Genomic DNA, 18,870 nt, shown 5'->3' on the forward strand with positions numbered 1-18,870 from the left:
CGCTTGTCGGATCGTGGGTAAGCCCTCCTGTCACCGGTGCTTACCAGAACGCAGTTAGAAACATCGCACGAACGATACGCATGGTACGGAAGCTTGCCTACTGGCAAGTAGTTGAAGCTCGTCTACACGTAGTGGAATACGCGACATATACAGCTGCAAATTGGAAGTGAGCTACCGAATTGAATGCGCCGCCTGTCCGTGGAAGCTCGAACTAATTGGTGAGGGATCAATTGCATGTGCATGCCCGAAGGTCACGTGGACGAAGAATCATCATTGGATGGTTTCGATCGAAGCACCGGTGGATTCCTGAACTGCTGAACGGTTCGACGAAAGTCAACAGGTTTGCCGATAGAAAAGGTCAGAGCTTTGATTTGTATATATTTTTTTTCCTAGATTTAAGACCACATTTAGCTTTAGGTACCTACTTGAAATTTGGTGACGTCACCTTTAGGAAAACGTTAGGCCTCTGTATCCTACCGTGAACTTTAAATAAACAGGATTTGAAATTGGTAGGCCAACGCCGATTCGAAGGTTGACGAATGAAACGATTTGAGTTGCTTTATATTATTTAACGAAATTGTCTCATTTAGTCTTTTTCGTTCTTGGTTGAATTGATTTAGAGTAAGTTTAGATTTTCGGTTAAAATTTTCTTGAATTTGGTTAGTTCAGTTGGGTGTTCTTTGAAACCTATCTTGGGGTTAGCTAAGGGGATCGGTGTTTGAGGGAATAAACCAACCTGCCCTAGAAAGAGCCTCTGCCGGGCCATTAACAGCCTCAGCAGTCTCACTTTGGTGAGTGGCGCTTAAACTGCTGCTGGTCTCGTACCCAAAGAATTCGTTACAAATTCCTGGAGGAATCTCCGAAGGAATTCCTGGAGGAATCATCGAAGGAATTCCTGGAGGATTCCCCGAAGGAATTTTTGGAGGAATCATCGAAGGAATTCCTGAAGGAATCCCCGAAGGAATCCTGGAGGAATCCCCGAGAGAATTCTTGGAGGAATCCCGAAGGAATTCCTGGAGGAATCCCCGAAGGAATTCCTGGAGGAGTCCCCGAAGGAATTCCTGGAGGAATCCCCGAAGGAATTCCTGGAGGAATCCCCGAAGGAATTCCTGGAGGAATCCCCGAAGGAATTCCTGGAGGAATCCCCGAAGGAATTCCTGGAGGAATCCCCGAAGGAATTCCTGGAGGAATCCCCGAAGGAATTCCTGGAGGAATCCCCGAAGGAATTCCTGGAGGAATCCCCGAAGGAATTCCTGGAGGAATCCCCGAAGGAATTCCTGGAGGAATCCCCGAAGGAATTCCTGGAGGAATCCCCGAAGGAATTGCTGGAGGAATCCCCGAAGGAATTCCTGGAGGAATCCCCGAAGGAATTCCTGGAGGAATCCCCGAAGGAATTCCTGGAGGAGTCCCCGAAGGAATTCCTGGAGGAATCTCCGGAGGAATTCCTGGAGGAGTCCCCGAAGGAATTCCTGGAGGAATCCCTGAAGGAATTCCTGGAGGAATCCCCGAAGGAATTCCTGGAGGAATCCCTGAAGGAATTCCTGGAGGAATTCCTGAAGGAATTCCTGGAGGAATCATCGAAGAAATTCATGGAGGAATCCCTGAAGGAATTCCTGAAGGAATCCCCGAAGGAATTCCTGGAGGAATCCCCGAAGGAATTCCTGGAGGAATCCCCGAAGGAATTCCTGGAGGAATCGCCGAAGGAATTCTTGGAGGAATCCCCGAAGGAATTCCTGGAGGAATCCCCGAAGGAATTCCTGGAGGAATCCCCGAAGGAATTCCTGGAGGAATCCCCGAAGGAATTCCTGGAGGAATCCCCGAAGGAATTCCTGGAGGAATCCCCGATAGAATTCCTGGAGGAGTCCGCGAAGGGATTCCTGGAGGAATCTCCGAAGGAATTCCTGGAGGAATCATCGAAAGAATTCCTGGAGGAATCCCCGAAGGAATTTTTGGAGGAATCCCCGAAGGAATCCTGGAGGAATCCCCGAGAGAATTCTTGGAGGAATCCCGAAGGATTTTCTGGAGGAATCCCTGAAGGAATTCCTGGAGGAATTCCTGAAGGAATTCCTGGAGGAATCCCCGAAGGTATTCCTGGAGGAATCCCCGAAGGAATTCCTGGAGGAATCCCCGAAGGAATTCCTGGAGGAATCCCCGAAGGAATTCCTGGAGGAATCCCCGAAGGAATTCCTGGAGGAATCCCCGAAGGAATTCCTGGAGGAATCCCCGAAGGAATTCCTGGAGGAATCCCCGAAGGAATTCCTGGAGGAATCCCCGAATGAATTCCTGGAGGAATCCCCGAAGGAATTCCTGGAGGAATCCCCGAAGGAATTCCTGGAGGAATCCCCGAAGGAATTCCTGGAGGAATCTCCGATAGAATTCCTGGAGGAGTCCGCGAAGGGATTCCTGGAGGAATCTCCGAAGGAATTCCTGGAGGAATCATCGAAGGAATTCCTGGAGGAATCCCCGAAGGAATTTTTGGAGGAACCCCCGAAGGAATTTCTGGAGGAATCCCCGAAGGAATCCTGGAGGAATCCCCGAGAGAATTCTTGGAGGAATCCCGAAGGAATTTCTGGAGGAATCCCTGAAGGAATTCCTGGAGGAATTCCTGAAGGAATTCCTGGAGGAATTCCTGAAGGAATTCCTGGAGGAATTCCTGAAGGAATTCCTGGAGGAATCCCCGAAGGAATTCCTGGAGGAATCCCCGAAGGAATTCCTGGAGGAATCCCCGAAGGAATTCCTGGAGGAATCTCCGAAGGAATTCCTGGAGGAATCTCCGAAGGAATTCCTGGAGGAATCCCCGAAGGAATTCCTGGAGGAATCCCCGAAGGAATTCCTGGAGGAATCCCCGAAGGAATTCCTGGAGGAATCCCCGAAGGAATTCCTGGAGGAATCCCCGAAGGAATTCCTGGAGGAATCCCCGAAGGAATTCCTGGAGGAATCCCCGAAGGAATTCCTGGAGGAATCCCTGAAGGAATTCCTGGAGGAATTCCCGAAGGAATTCCTGGAGGAATCCCCGAAGGAATTCCTGGAGGAATCCCCGAAGGAATTCCTGGAGGAATCCCCGAAGGAATCCCCGAAGGAATTCCTGGAGGAATCCCCGCAGGAATTCCTGGAGGAATCCCCGCAGGAATTCCTGGAGGAATCCCCGAAGCAATTCCTGGAGGAATCCCCGAAAGAATTCCTGGAGGAATCTCCGATAGAATTCCTGGAGGAATCCGCGAAGGGATTCCTGGAGGAATCATCGAAGAAATTCCTGGAGGAATCATCGAAGGAATTCCTGGAGGAATCCCCGAAGGAATTCCTGGAGGAATTATCGAAGGAATTCCTGGAGGAATCCCCGAAGGAATTCCTGGAGGAATCCCCGAAGGAATTCCTGGAGGAATCCCCGAAGGAATTCCTGGAGGAATCCCCGAAGGAATTCCTGGAGGAATCCCCGAAGGAATTCCTGGAGGAATCCCCGAAGGAATTCCTGGAGGAATCCCCGAAGGAATTCCTGGAGGAATCCCCGAAGGAATTCCTGGAGGAATCCCCGAAGGAATTCCTGGAGGAATCCTCGAAGGAATTCCTGGAGGAATCCCCGAAAGAATTCCTGGAGGAATCCCCGAAGGAATTCCTGGAGGAATCCCCGAAGGAATTCCTGAAGGAATCCCCGAAGGAATCCTGGAGGAATCCTCGAAGGAATCCTGGAGGAATTCCCGAGAGAATTCTTGGAGGAATCCCCGAAGGAATTCCTGGAGGAATCCCCGAAGGAATTCCTGGAGGAATTCCCGAAGGAATTCCTGGAGGAATCCCCGAAGGAATTCCTGGAGGAATCCCCGAAGGAATTCCTGGAGGAATCCCCGAAGGAATTCCTGGAGGAATCCCCGAAGGAATTCCTGGAGGAATCCCCGAAGGAATTCCTGGAGGAATCCCCGAAGGAATTCCTGGAGGAATCCCCGAAAGAATTCCTGGAGGAATCCCCGAAGGAATTCCTGGAGGAATCCCCGAAGGAATTCCTGGAGGAATCTCCGAAGGAATTCCTGGAGGAATCCCCGAAGGAATTCCTGGAGGAATCCCCGAAGGAATTCCTGGAGGAATCCCCGAAGGAATTCCTGGAGGAATCCCCGAAGGAATTCCTGGAGGAATCCCCGAAGGAATTCCTGGAGGAATCCTCGAAGGAATTCCTGGAGGAATCCCCGAAAGAATTCCTGGAGGAATCCCCGAAGGAATTCCTGGAGGAATCCCCGAAGGAATTCCTGAAGGAATCCCCGAAGGAATCCTGGAGGAATCCTCGAAGGAATCCTGGAGGAATTCCCGAGAGAATTCTTGGAGGAATCCCCGAAGGAATTCCTGGAGGAATCCCCGAAGGAATTCCTGGAGGAATTCCCGAAGGAATTCCTGGAGGAATCCCCGAAGGAATTCCTGGAGGAATCCCCGAAGGAATTCCTGGAGGAATCCCCGAAGGAATTCCTGGAGGAATCCCCGAAGGAATTCCTGGAGGAATCCCCGAAGGAATTCCTGGAGGAATCCCCGAAAGAATTCCTGGAGGAATCCCCGAAGGAATTCCTGGAGGAATCCCCGAAGGAATTCCTGGAGGAATCTCCGAAGGAATTCCTGGAGGAATCCCCGAAGGAATTCCTGGAGGAATCCCCGAAGGAATTCCTGGAGGAATCCCCGAAGGAATTGCTGGAGGAATCCCCGAAGGAATTCCTGGAGGAATCCCCGAAGGAATTGCTGGAGGAATCCCCGAAGGAATTGCTGGAGGAATCCCCGAAGGAATTGCTGGAGGAATCCCCGAAGGAATTGCTGGAGGAATCCCCGAAGGAATTGCTGGAGGAATCCCCGAAGGAATTCCTGGAGGAATCCCCGAAGGAATTCCTGGAGGAATCCCCGAAGGAATTCCTGGAGGAATCCCCGAAGGAATTCCTGGAGGAATCCCCGAAGGAATTCCTGGAGGAATCCCCGAAGGAATTCCTGGAGGAATCCCCGAAGGAATTCCTGGAGGAATCCCCGAAGGAATTCCTGGAGGAATCCCCGAAGGAATTCCTGGAGGAATCATCGAAGGAATTCCTGGAGGAATCCCCGAAGGAATTCCTGGAGGAATCCCCGAAGGAATTCCTGGAGGAATCCCCGAAGGAATTCCTGGAGGAATCCCCGAAGGAATTCCTGGAGGAATCCCCGAAGGAATTCCTGGAGGAATCCCCGAAGGAATTCCTGGAGGAATCCCCGAAGGAATTCCTGGAGGAATCCCCGAAGGAATTCCTGGAGGAATCCCCGAAGGAATTCCTGGAGGAATCCTCGAAGGAATTCCTGGAGGAATCCCCGAGGGAATTCCTGGAGGAATCCCCGAAGGAATTCCTGGAGGAATCCCCGAAGGAATTCCTGGAGGAATCCCCGAAGGAATTCCTGGAGGAATCCCTGAAGGAATTCCTGGAGGAATCCCCGAAGGAATTCCTGGAGGAATCCCCGAAGGAATTCCTGGAGGAATCCCCGAAGGAATTCCTGGAGGAATCCCCGAAGGAATTCCTGGAGGAATCCCCGAAGGAATTCCTGGAGGAATCCCCGAAGGAATTCCTGGAGGAATCCCCGAAGGAATTCCTGGAGGAATCCCCGAAGGAATTCCTGGAGGAATCCCCGAAGGAATTCCTGGAGGAATCCCCGAAGGAATTCCTGGAGGAATCCCCGAAGGAATTCCTGGAGGAATCCCCGAAGGAATTCCTGGAGGAATCCCCGAAGGAATTCCTGGAGGAATCCCCGAAGGAATTCCTGGAGGAATCCCCGAAGGAATTCCTGGAGGAATCCCCGAAGGAATTCCTGGAGGAATCCGCGAAGGAATTCCTGGAGGAATCGCCGAAGGAATTCCTGGAGGAATCGCCGAAGGAATTCCTGGAGGAATCCCCGAAGAAATTGCTGGAGGAATCCCCGAAGGAATTCCTGGAGGAATCCCCGAAGGAATTCCTGGAGGAATCCCCGAAGGAATTCCTGGAGGAATCCCCGAAGGAATTCCTGGAGGAATCCCCGAAGGAATTTCTGGAGGAATCCCCGAAGGAATTGCTAGAGGAATCCCCGAAGGAATTGCTAGAGGAATCCCCGAAGGAATTTCTGGAGGAATCCCCGAAGGAATTCCTGGAGGAATCCCCGAAGGAATTCCTGGAGGAATCCCCGAAGGAATTCCTGGAGGAATCCCCGATAGAATTCCTGGAGCAATCCCCGATAGAATTCCTGGAGGAATCCCCGAAGGGATTCCTGGAGGAATCCCCGAAGGAATTCCTGGAGGAATTTCCGAAGGAATTCCTGGAGGAATTTCTGGAGGAATCATCGAAGGAATTCCTGGAGGAATCATCGAAGGAATTCCTGGAGGAATCCCTGAAGGAATTCCTGGAGGAATCGCCGAAGGAATTCCTGGAGGAATCCCCGAAGAAATTGCTGGAGGAATCCCCGAAGGAATTCCTGGAGGAATCCCCGAAGGAATTCCTGGAGGAATCCCCGAAGGAATTCCTGGAGGAATCCCCGAAGGAATTTCTTGAGGAATCCCCGAAGGAATTGCTAGAGGAATCCCCGAAGGAATTGCTAGAGGAATCCCCGAAGGAATTTCTGGAGGAATCCCCGAAGGAATTCCTGGAGGAATCCCCGAAGGAATTCCTGGAGGAATTCCCGAAGGAATTCCTGGAGGAATCCCCGATAGAATTCCTGGAGCAATCCCCGATAGAATTCCTGGAGGAATCCCCGAAGGGATTCCTGGAGGAATCCCCGAAGGAATTCCTGGAGGAATTTCCGAAAGAATTCCTGGAGGAATTTCCGAAGGAATTCCTGGAGGAATTTCCGAAGGAATTCCTGGAGGAATTTCCGAAGGAATTTCTGGAGGAATCATCGAAAGAATTCCTGGAGAAATCCCCGAAGGAATTCCTGGAGGAATCATCGAAGGAATTCCTGGAGGAATCCCCGAAGGAATTCCTGGAGGAATCCCCGAAGGAATTCCTGGAGGAATCCCCGAAGCAATTCCTGGAGGAATCCCCGAAGGAATTCCTGGAGGAATCCCCGAAGGAATTCCTGGAGAAATCCCCGAAGGAATTCCTGGAGGAATCCCCGAAGGAATTCCTGGAGGAATCCCCGAAGGAATTCCTGGAGGAATCCCCGAAGGAATTCCTGGAGGAATCCTGAAGGAATTTCTGGAGGGATCCCCGAAGGAATTGCTAGAGGAATCCCCGAAGGAATTGCTAGAGGAATCCCCGAAGGAATTTCTGGAGGAATCCCCGAAGGAATTCCTGGAGGAATCCCCGAAGGAATTCCTGGAGGAATCCCCGAAGGAATTCCTGGAGGAATCCCCGATAGAATTCCTGGAGCAATCCCCGATAGAATTCCTGGAGGAATCCCCGAAGGGATTCCTGGAGGAATCCCCGAAGGGATTCCTGGAGGAATCCCCGAAGGAATTCCTGGAGGAATTTCCGAAGGAATTCCTGGAGGAATTTCCGAAGGAATTCCTGGAGGAATTTCCGAAGGAATTCCTGGAGGAATTTCCGAAGGAATTTCTGGAGAAGTCCCCGAAGGAATTCCTGGAGGAATCTTCGAAGGAATTCCTGGAGGAATCCTTGGAGGAATTCCTTGAGGAATCCCCGAAGGATTTCCTGGAGGAATCCCCGAAGGAATTCCTGGAGGAATCCCCGAAGGAATTCCTGGAGGAATCTCCGAAAGGAATCTTGCGGTAATCCCCGAAGGAGTTCCTGGAGGAAGCATTACCAGATGAAACTTCCACTGGAATCCAGGAAGAAATTTCTGTAGAATCACAGAAAAAGGAACTTCTGGATGAACCAAAGCAGGAAGTCTTGCAAGAATATCAGAAGAAATCCCTTTAAAAACATGTTCTGGAATCCAATAAGCAAATCTTGGATTTATAAAAAACCCCACAAGTCTCTCATGAAAGAATCTAAGAAGGAATTACTGGAGGCACATAGAAGAAATCCCAGCTGAAAATCCTCCCTGAAGGAAGTGTTGGAGTAGTTCAAAGAAAAATCTTGAATGAATCCCTGAAGGAACTCCTGGGGCAACATCAGGGAAAATGCGGAAGGAACTTCTGGAGGAAATGCAGAAAAAGCTCATGCAAGAATTATAAAAGAAACCCCAGAAACACTGAGAAACTAAACTTTGAATAACTCTTTAAGGAATTGCTGTAGAAATCCAAGAAAGAAATCTCTGCTTCTGGAGAAACCCCAGAAAAAAAACCTGGAAGAATCCATGAAAGAAGCTCTGGAGGAATAATAGAAATAAAATGTAAAGAATCCCCAGCAGGAACTCTTGGGGGTTTGCCAGCAAGAGCTCCTGGAGAAATTCCCGTCGTGATTCCCGTAGTAATTACAACACTACATGTTGGAATTCTCGGCTATGCAGTCTCCAAACTCCTTGGAACGACAACGGGTTCCAAGTGTATCCAAACAGTCGAACACTCAAACCTCCAGTTTTACAACACTACTTCATTTTGGAATTAGTTGCTCCCCACACTCATTTTGTATGATTTCAACAAGTTCCGGCTCGGTTCTGGCATCTATAATCCAGTGGTCCATTCCGGCAACAGCTGACCGCAGAGTTCCTGTGATGGTTCCATAGAGATGTTGGCAGTAGAATCCGGCCTCGATGTCAGCAGGAACTTTATCTAAATTCACACAAATCTACTAGCCTCAGCAGCCGCTCTATGTTGTTTACATCTCGCACCTCGCACAAAGCCCGAACAGCGCGAGAAACGTCACTTTTCCTTGCGGAATAATTGGTCAGGCTATTTTTCCCAAAAGAATAATTGACAGCTGGCTTGATCGACACAATCATCACCACCCTTGTCACCATCATCATTGATCATCAAGTTCGTCGATTTTTCCGTTTCAGCTGAGTACCGCTCAAGAAATTTCGACAGAAAATCGTTTCTTGGCCTATATCTTTTTCTACAGTACTTACCAGGTCAGTACCACCCCTTATGCGTGACATGAACATCGTCACATGCGATGTAAATTCTCGCTATTTGCCCCCCAGCGCGACTTGCGAATACAGGGCGCCGGAATCAGAACCAGAGGAAGAGATCGAGTTGATCATACCTAGTTCCGATTCCGAAAACTACGAAATGTCCTTCAGCGAGCCCGAATCTGATTCGGAAGACCTGCTTCAGGTGGAAATGGGAACGAAAAGGAGCCCTGTGTCACGCTATTCTTCTGGTTATTTCTCTCCCGATTTTGACAACAGTAAGTCTTCATTCATCGAAGATTCCTCGAGACTTACCCGGTGAAGCTTTCCAATCTTCAAAGCAACAAACTTCGAACCCCGAATCCCTCAGAAAGCAGACCCGATCTTTCAAGATCCGGAAAAAGGTCAACCCAAATCTTCAAGCGGAACCTACGGTCAAAGAACTGTGCGAAAACCTGATTTCGATATTGGAACCCTACCCTTCAACGAACATTCCCCGTTCCGGACGCACACCTGGAACCCCCCAAAAGGTCTTTTCATTCAATAAAAAGAAAAACAAATGCCACTAAGATTTCAAACATATTTATTCAATATTTATTTCTTTTCACTTTACTTCCTATTTTTCCGACAGTTTGCCGTTAATCCGGTGAGGTGTGGGAGCATCGGCATTTTCCCAGTCGCCGACGATGAACATCGCTGGATGGAAGATGATCTAAAAAGAGAGAAATAGAAACTGTTTTTAACAATTAAATAACACCGAATGTTGCGACGCGCAGCACGCCCCTCGATCGAGATAAGAGCGATAGTTATAACAGGGCATCCTTATCGTTAAGGTGATTGGTAGCTGTAGGCTACCCGTTATTACTAGACGCTGCCAATGGTTCGAAGAAATCCGCGACATCCAAGAGGGCGATTTAGTGATTATGATCGGCAACGAGGCAAGAAATCAGTATGTAAGAGGACGAGTAGAGAAGGTGTTTCCGGGACGTGATGGACGCATACGGCATGCGCACCGCTAACGGGGTCTACAGGAGGCCAGTCGTCAAGCTTGCCGTGCTCGACGTCGCGTCGCATGGTAGTGATGGTAAACCTGGTCAAGCCGCATCGGATTAACCAATCGTCACCAGCCTTTACGGGTGGGGGGATGTTGCGACGCGCAGCACGCCCCTCGGTCGAGATAAGAGTGATAGTTATAACAGGGCATCCTTATCGTTAAGGTGATTGGTAGCTGTAGGTAGCAGGCTAGGTAGCAGTCACGATCACGATGACATCAAAAGAGCGATCTGTCATATGTGATGAGTTGCGAAATTGAGATTCGGTATATGATTATTTGCTTTAGTTGGTTTCGATTTTGCTAGTTTAAAAACTATTATATTTCATTCATTACAATTCCTAGTGGTAAGAAACTCTGGTAAAAGAAGTGTTCAGCTTAGTTAACGATTATTTGTGTTGCAGTGACCCTAGAGTTCGATACACTTAACTGCATCCCCATCGCTATTTCTAGCCCAGTGCCCATTGGTTCTGCCCTCTGGCTCTGGAATTACAAGAACACGTAGGTGAATTGAATTAGTTTTCTTCGGCAGATATTTCTTATGTGAATTAATTAACAATTGAATACCGATTGATTATTTTTCCGATAGCTCCTAAATTCGTATAGAACGCGCAATTGAAAGCAATAACAGCCCAGGTCTTACGGTAGAACACTAAAACTGTAAGTGTACATTTATCAATCTAACCTTGTTCTAATCGAAATATATTATTTTTAGCTTAAAGCGATCAACAATCAACAACCCGTGTTTCGCTACAAAGATTTGGTAATTCTCCTAATAAAATCTTTAAGAGTTTTATTCGCCAATGATGCAGGCGGAAAATACCTCTGGCTTCAATTGTCGTTCATGCAACGAACATGACGCCGTCGATGCGATGGTGGCGTGTGATGCCTGTTGCAACTGGCATCATTTTAAGTGCGTTGGAGTAGATCATACGGTAAAGGATCGTCGCTGGGTATGCAAGGAGTGTGAATCCGTTACGGCTGCTGGTCAACTGAACCTCCCACCGACGAAAGGTAAAGCCACAAAGGTAAGTGGTAGCAAAACGTCGAAGTCGCGCAGCAAAAAGGCAGAGAAAACCGTCGGATCGAAGGTGAGTGTCACTTCAAGTACTCGAGCGGCTGCGCTGGAAGCCCAGATGCGCTTGATCGAAGAGGAAGAACGGCTGAACGAAGAAGAGTTGAAAGAGAGAGAAGAACTACAGCGGCAGGAGTTTGTGGAAGAGCAGCGTAAGTTCGAGATTAAGAAAAAACTCATGGAGGAAGAGACGAAGCTTCGTGAAACGGAGCTGTTGAAGCAAAAGGAGCTACAGGAAAAGATGATGCAGCTACGACGGGAATCTATGGAGAAGAAGAAAGAGTTGATGCGACAGCAAGCGGAGCTTAGCGAGTCACCGTCGTCATCCCATATCTCGAAGTCTGAAAGAATCAAGAATTGGCTTACATCACAACAACAGACAGAGGGAGACAATTTGGGTAATCATGCCTCACGGATCTCCACGTCGAATTCCCCCCTTGCGAATCCGGAATCGCCTCAACAGCCGAGACGACAGTTGGTGGCACCTAGTCTACCTACATCTCAGATGGCCAACCTCTCGTTACATGATGACCACGTCACGAACCTCGCATTACCAACAGCGTATATGCAAATCGCCGCCCGTCAAGTTACGGGTAAGGATCTTCCTGAGTTTAACGGCAACCCGGAGGACTGGCCGATGTTTATTCGGACCTATGAGGAAACCACGAACGCCTGTGGATTTACAGATGTGGAGAATTTAGTCCGGCTTCAAAAATGTCTGCGGGGAATTGCCCGAGAAACCGTACGCAGTCGCCTCATGATGCCGGCCGGCGTTCCGCACGTGATAAAAACTCTACAGATGCGCTTTGGTCGACCCGAGCTTATCATTCGTTCACTTCTTGAGCGCATTCGTCGCGTTCCAGTGCCCAAACCAGAGCGGCTGGATACGCTTATTGATTTCGGATTAGCGGTGGAGAATCTGGTTGTTCATCTACAAGCCGCCAAACAAGACAACCATCTAACGAATCCTGTGTTGTTGCAAGAGCTGATCACGAAGTTGCCAACGCAGCTAAGGTTGGATTGGGCAAGGTACAAGGTCCTACATCAAGATCCTACCCTTGTAGCATTTGGGGAATTTATGAATGAGCTCATTCAAGCAGCAAGTGAAGTATCATTCGACCTACCGACCTCCTTAACCACGAAGACAGAGAAGCCAAGGGATCGAGAAAGGGCCTATGTGCATGCTCATGACTTCGTCGATACGGAGTCGCGAAACACCGGTGCTGTGAAGAAGCTACCTAAACCGTGCATCGTTTGTGGAACTATTGGGCATCGTATTGCCGAGTGCGAGGAATTCAAGGAAAAATGCGTGGACGAGCGAATGAAGATAATGCGACAGCACAACCTGTGCCGTACCTGTTTGAACTTTCATCAGAAGTGGCCCTGTCGAACATGGCAAGGCTGCGGCATTGAAGGATGTCGTGATCGGCATCATACCCTGCTACATCCATCGGCGAACACCAGTTCCACCCATCTATCATCAACGCATAGTACAGTCATCGGGGAGAGCGGTGATCGCTATCCGTATTTTCGAATACTTCCAGTGATAGTGTCCATAGCCGATAAATGGCAAACGATATTCGCTTTCATCGACGAAGGTTCCTCCTCCACCCTCTTGGACCGATCTGTGGCAGAACAGTTGGGATTGAAAGGACAAACAGAACCTTTAACGCTACAGTGGACTGGCAACGTCGAACGTCGAGAGTCTAACTCAAAAAAGGTGTGTTTTCACATCGCTAGTGCCGAGAGAGCTGGTACCTTCCAGGTACAAAACGCCCATACCGTCGAACGACTTCTACTACCAAAACAATCGCTTCCGTATGGCGCACTCGCTGAGAGATATCCGCACTTACGCGGACTACCGATCGCTGACTACGAGCAGGCCGAGCCAAAAATTCTAATTGGACTTGACAATTTGAGATTATGCATTCCTCTCAAAATTCGTGAAGGACGCTCCGACGAGCCCATCGCTGCAAAATGCAGGCTAGGTTGGACAGTTTATGGGTACAGCGCCTGCGCATCAACACCAACGGTTTCGGTCAATTTTCACGTACCAGCGGCACAAGACGCGGACCACTCTTTGAATGAGCAACTGCAAGACTTTCTTTCGCTGAATCAGGCGGGAACGGATTCATCTTTCGAAGTTCCGGAGTCCGAAGCGGATAAAAGGGCCAGAAGGATATTGGAGGAAACAACTCGCAGAGTGTCCACCCGATTTGAAACCGGGCTTTTGTGGAAAGCTGACAACATCGAGTTTCCCGACAGTTTTCCGATGGCGATTAAAAGACTTGAGGCGTTGGAGAGAAAACTATCTAGGGACCCCGCTCTTCGAGTTCGAGTTCACCAAAAAATGAAGGAATACTTGTCCAAAGGATACTGTCATCTGGCAAGCCCTGAAGAGCTGAACTACTCGGTACAACGAATTTGGTATCTCCCGTTGTGCGTAGTCGTCAATCCGAAAAAGCCTCAAAAGGTGAGAATTGTCTGGGATGCAGCGGCCAAAGTCGAAAACGTCTCGTTTAATTCGGCTCTGCTCAAGGGTCCAGACATGCTAACGAACATTGTGTTTGTCCTGTACCACTTCCGCGAACACCAAATAGCCGTAACCGGGGACATAGAAGAAATGTTTCTCCGGATCCTCGTGCGACCACAGGATAGTTCGTCTCAACGATTCTTATGGAGAGAAGATCCAAGCGAAGCTCCCTCCATATATATAATCGAGGTGGCGATATTCGGGTCGACTTGCTCCCCAAGCTCGGCCCAATTCGTGAAAAATACCAACGCGAGAGAGCACATGGAATTGTTCCCTAGAGCGGCCACAGCAATTAAGCATCACTATGTTGATGATTATTTAGATAGCTTCGAAACGATTGAAGAAGCGATAGAGATAGTCATCAAGTAAAATTCATCCACTCGACTGGCGGATTCAATTTGAGAAATTTTTTGTCCAATTCTGATGCTGTTCTTGCGGCCATTGATGGCGTCTCCCCCGATGATGCAAAGCAACTTAGCCTGTTAAGGGCTGAAAAGGTAGAATCCGTCCTGGGGATGAAGTGGAACCCGTCAAAAGATGTTTTCGTCTACACGCTGACTCCTCGCGACGACCTCAACAAAGTCATCGAACCCTCGCATATTCCCACTAAACGAGAAATGCTAAGACTTGTCATGAGTCTTTTTGATCCTCTTGGATTCGTGACCTTCTTCCTGATCCATGGAAGGACCTTGATTCAAGATGTTTGGGCTTCAGGAGTTACCTGGGATGAACCGATCCATAATGACTTGTGTCAAAGATGGTGGCAGTGGATCAGCTTCCTACCGTCGTTGAATGAGCTGAAAATCCCGCGGTGCTATTTTCGTGGACACGTGAATGAGCCGAAGCAACTACACGTGTTTGTAGACGCCAGTGACGCAGCGTACGCATGCGTGGCGTACCTGCGGGCTTCTGGGACACATGGAATTGAAGTAGGACTCGTGGGTGCTAAAAGCAAAGTGGCACCGCTTAAAGTTTTATCAGTCCCTCGTTTAGAGCTGATGGCAGCGGTATTAGGAGCTCGTCTCGCGGACTCGGTGATCACGGCTCATTCGTTTCATGTGGCCGAAACGATCTTCTGGACGGATTCGGCTACGGTACTTGCCTGGATTAATTCGGACCACAGAAGATACCATAAATTTGTAGGGGTGCGAGTAGGAGAAATTCTCACGCTAACGAAAATGAACCAATGGAGGTGGGTGCCCAGCAAGCAGAATCCATCAGATGAGGCGACGAAGTGGGGTGACGGTCCGAACTTTGATCCCAGCAGCCGTTGGTTTTGTGGACCGTCGTTTCTTTTTCAACCTGAAGCAGAGTGGCCGCAGAAACAAAAGCATATCATCACCAGCACCGAACTTATCAGTTCTCACCATGCACACCATGTTGCTTCCGAATCGTTGATTGAAGCTAATCGCTTTCACAAATGGGAACGTTTACTAAGGACGCAAGCGTACGTCTGCAGGTTCATCAACAATGTTCGATGTCGGAAGAGCGGAGAATCCCCGGAAACTGGAATCTTCACCCGAGATGAGCTGATACGCGCAGAACAAGAACTCTGGAAACAAGCACAAGCCGAAGCCTATGGACAAGAACGCAGGGTGCTACTTGAAACTCAGGGTACTCCAGATAATCGCCATAACTTAGTTCAGAAATCAAGCCCGATATATAAGTTGTGGCCGTACGTGGACCTTGAAGGAGTAATCAGGATGCGAGGAAGAATATGCGCTGCGTGGTACGCTACCCCCGATGCTAGAAACCCAGTCATACTACCTAAAAATCATCAAATAACGTCGCTTCTTGTAGATTTGTACCACCGCCGTCACCGACACGCTAATCATGAAACGGTTGTAAATGAACTACGGCAGCGCTTCGAAATACCAAATTTACGCACAATCGTTAAACAGGTGGCTCGAAAATGTATCAAATGCCGCATTGACAATGCAGTTCCTCGACCTCCTCCAATGGCTCCTCTTCCGGAACAACGTGTCACGCCTTTCGTGAAACCTTTCACGTTTGTGGGGGTGGATTACTTCGGACCGCTAACAGTGAAGGTCGGACGATCCGAAGTCAAACGCTGGGTAGCACTTTTCACGTGCCTTACGGTGCGTGCAATACATCTGGAAGTAGTGCACAGTTTGTCCAGTGAATCGTGCATTCTGGCCGTTCGTCGTTTTGTTGCCCGGCGTGGATCACCATCGGAGTTTTTCAGCGATAACGGGACCTGCTTTGTAGGGGCGAAAACACAACTGCAACAGGAAATTGCAGACCGAAACGAGGCATTAGCTAGCACCTTTACCAACACCAATACGCGCTGGAACTTTAACCCACCAGGTGCTCCACATATGGGTGGCGCATGGGAGCGTCTAGTGCGTTCGGTCAAGAACGCCGTCGGTACTATTATCGATGCTCCCCGCAGACCAACTGATGAAGTGCTCGAAACCGTCTTGTTAGATGCTGAAGCTATGATTAACTCACGCCCCTTAACTTATATACCGCTGGAAACCGCCGATGAAGAATCACTAACGCCCAATCATTTTTTGTTGGGTAGTTCCTCTGGAGTTAAACAACCCCTCTCGGAAATAAAGGACAATCACAGCTGTTTGCGGAGTTACTGGAATTTGAGTCAACATTTGACAAACGTCATATGGAAAAGGTGGATCAAAGAATATCTACCCGTTATTACTAGACGCTGCCAATGGTTCGAAGAAATCCGCGACATCCAAGAGGGCGATTTAGTGATTATGATCGGCAACGAGGCAAGAAATCAGTATGTAAGAGGACGAGTAGAGAAGGTGTTTCCGGGACGTGATGGACGCATACGGCATGCGCACCGCTAACGGGGTCTACAGGAGGCCAGTCGTCAAGCTTGCCGTGCTCGACGTCGCGTCGCATGGTAGTGATGGTAAACCTGGTCAAGCCGCATCGGATTAACCAATCGTCACCAGCCTTTACGGGTGGGGGGATGTTGCGACGCGCAGCACGCCCCTCGATCGAGATAAGAGTGATAGTTATAACAGGGCATCCTTATCGTTAAGGTGATTGGTAGCTGTAGGTAGCAGGCTAGGTAGCAGTCACGATCACGATGACATCAAAAGAGCGATCTGTCATATGTGATGAGTTGCGAAATTGAGATTCGGTATATGATTATTTGCTTTAGTTGGTTTCGATTTTGCTAGTTTAAAAACTATTATATTTCATTCATTACAATTCCTAGTGGTAAGAAACTCTGATAAAAGAAGTGTTCAGCTTAGTTAACGATTATTTGTGTTGCAGCGACCCTAGAGTTCGATACACTTAACTGCATCCCCATCGCTATTTCTAGCCCAGTGCCCATTGGTTCTGCCCTCTGGCTCTGGAATTACAAGAACACGTAGGTGAATTGAATTAGTTTTCTTCGGCAGATATTTCTTATGTGAATTAATTAACAATTGAATACCGATTGATTATTTTTCCGATAGCTCCTAAATTCGTATAGAACGCGCAATTGAAAGCAATAACAGCCCAGGTCTTACGGTAGAACACTAAAACTGTAAGTGTACATTTATCAATCTAACCTTGTTCTAATCGAAATATATTATTTTTAGCTTAAAGCGATCAACAATCAACAACCCGTGTTTCGCTACAAAGATTTGGTGATTCTCCTAATACCGAAGGACTATTGAGTTTGTTAGGCGATTGTGTTAGTTGTTATGAGAATCGTTAGCAGTTAGTCCTAGATTAGTCGGACCGACGGATGAAAGACTCCGATCGGTCGTAAAGACAGGCTAACATGCAGACAATTAGATTCAACTTACCTTGATTTATCACGGGGATCCATACCAGCCCTGGCAGGATCGGGGGAAGTGGCGAGGAGTAAGCGAAATCGTCTTCGCTTTCCTCCACCTGTGAAGCAGTTGGGAGGGGATAGCCCAACATGTTTTGATTGGCCAAAGTCTATAAAAAAACCAATCACCTTAGAGAGGTTGATTATTTTAATGTGTACACTTTACTTACCTGATTTCATCTTGCGGAGCCAAGATGGTGATCACGGTCCCGGGACCATTATGGGTGTTGTTTCCAGATTCTGCCAACTGTGCCCCCATTTACTGCGCACATGAACAAGCAGTGAGATTTCATGAACAATAAGGTAGATATAGAATAGATAGATACTGACTGCAAGTGAAAGTCATGCTGGATGTTGTGCAGTTAGGCGAATACAAATTTAGTTTTGACTTTTTGTCTCCCCCCCCCCCTTCAAAAATTTTTAGCGATAGAATTCCTGGAGGAATCCGCGAAGGGATTCCTGGAGGAATCTCCGAAGGAATTCCTGGAGGAATCATCGAAGGAATTCCTGGAGGAAACCCCGAAGGAATTTTTGGAGGAATCATCGAAGGAATTCCTGGAGGAATCCCCGAAGGAATCCTGGAGGAATCCCCGAGAGAATTCTTGGAGGAATCCCGAAAGAATTCCTGGAGGAACCCCCGAAGGAATTCCTAGAGGAATCCCCGAAGGAATTCCTGGAGGAATCCCCGAAGGAATTCCTTGAGGAATCCCCGAAGGAATTCCTGGAGGAATCCCCGAAGGAATTCCTGGAGGAATCCCCGAAGGAATTCCTGGAGGAATCCCCGAAGGAATTCCTGGAGGAATCCCCGGAAGGAATTCCTGGAGGAATCCCCGAAGGAATTCCTGGAGGAATCCCCGAAGGAATTCCTGGAGGAATCCCCGAAGGAATTCCTGGAGGAATCCCCGAAGGAATTCCTGGAGGAATCCCCGAAGGAATTCCTGGAGGAATCGCCCAAGGAATTCCTGGAGGAATCCCCGAAGGAATTCCTGGAGGAATCCCCGAAGGAATTCCTGGAGGAATCCCCGAAGGAATTCCTGGAGGAATCCCCGAAGGAATTCCTGGAGGAATCCCCCAAGGAATTCCTGGAGGAATCCCCGAAGGAGTTCCTGGAGGAATCGCCCAAGGAATTCCTGGAGGAATCCCCGAAGGAATTCCTGGAGGAATCCCCGAAGGAATTCCTGGAGGAATCCCCGAAGGAATTCCTGGAGGAATCCCCGAAAGAATTCCTGGAGGAATCCCCGGAGGAATTCCTGGAGAAATCCCCGAAGGAATTCCTGGAGGAATTCCCGAAGGAATTCCTGGAGGAATTCCCGAAGGAATTCCTGGAGGAATTCCCGATGGAATTCCTGGAGGAATTCCCGCAGAATTCCTGGAGGAATCCCCGAAGGAATTCCTGGAGGAATCCCCGAAGGACTCCCGGAGGAATCCCCGAAGGAATCCTGGAGGAATCCCCGAGAGAATTCTTG

The 18,870-nt window shown here is 48.8% G+C and overlaps 1 protein-coding gene across 3 annotated transcripts in view; it reads left to right on the top strand.

Moving 5' to 3' along the window:
• LOC109421232 (uncharacterized) overlaps window positions 1-13,953 on the top strand; it is a 236,488-nt gene extending 222,535 nt beyond the window's left edge. The window contains exons 5-8 of one of the 3 annotated variants that reach the window (XM_062854924.1): window positions 9,557-10,323; window positions 10,381-10,481; window positions 10,566-10,636; window positions 10,692-13,953. In XM_062854924.1, coding sequence (XP_062710908.1) covers window positions 10,780-13,953 — 3,174 coding nt within the window. In that variant the 5' untranslated portion in view covers window positions 9,557-10,323; window positions 10,381-10,481; window positions 10,566-10,636; window positions 10,692-10,779. Of the gene's footprint in view, window positions 1-9,556; window positions 10,482-10,565; window positions 10,637-10,691 lie in introns of all 3 variants that reach the window. The other 2 variants (XM_062854922.1, XM_062854923.1) reach the window with 2 other exon arrangements.
• Window positions 13,954-18,870: the final 4,917 nt, after the last annotated feature.

This window comes from Aedes albopictus, chromosome 2 (genome assembly GCF_035046485.1).
Source record: "Aedes albopictus strain Foshan chromosome 2, AalbF5, whole genome shotgun sequence".
Lineage (NCBI taxonomy): Eukaryota > Metazoa > Arthropoda > Insecta > Diptera > Culicidae > Aedes > Aedes albopictus.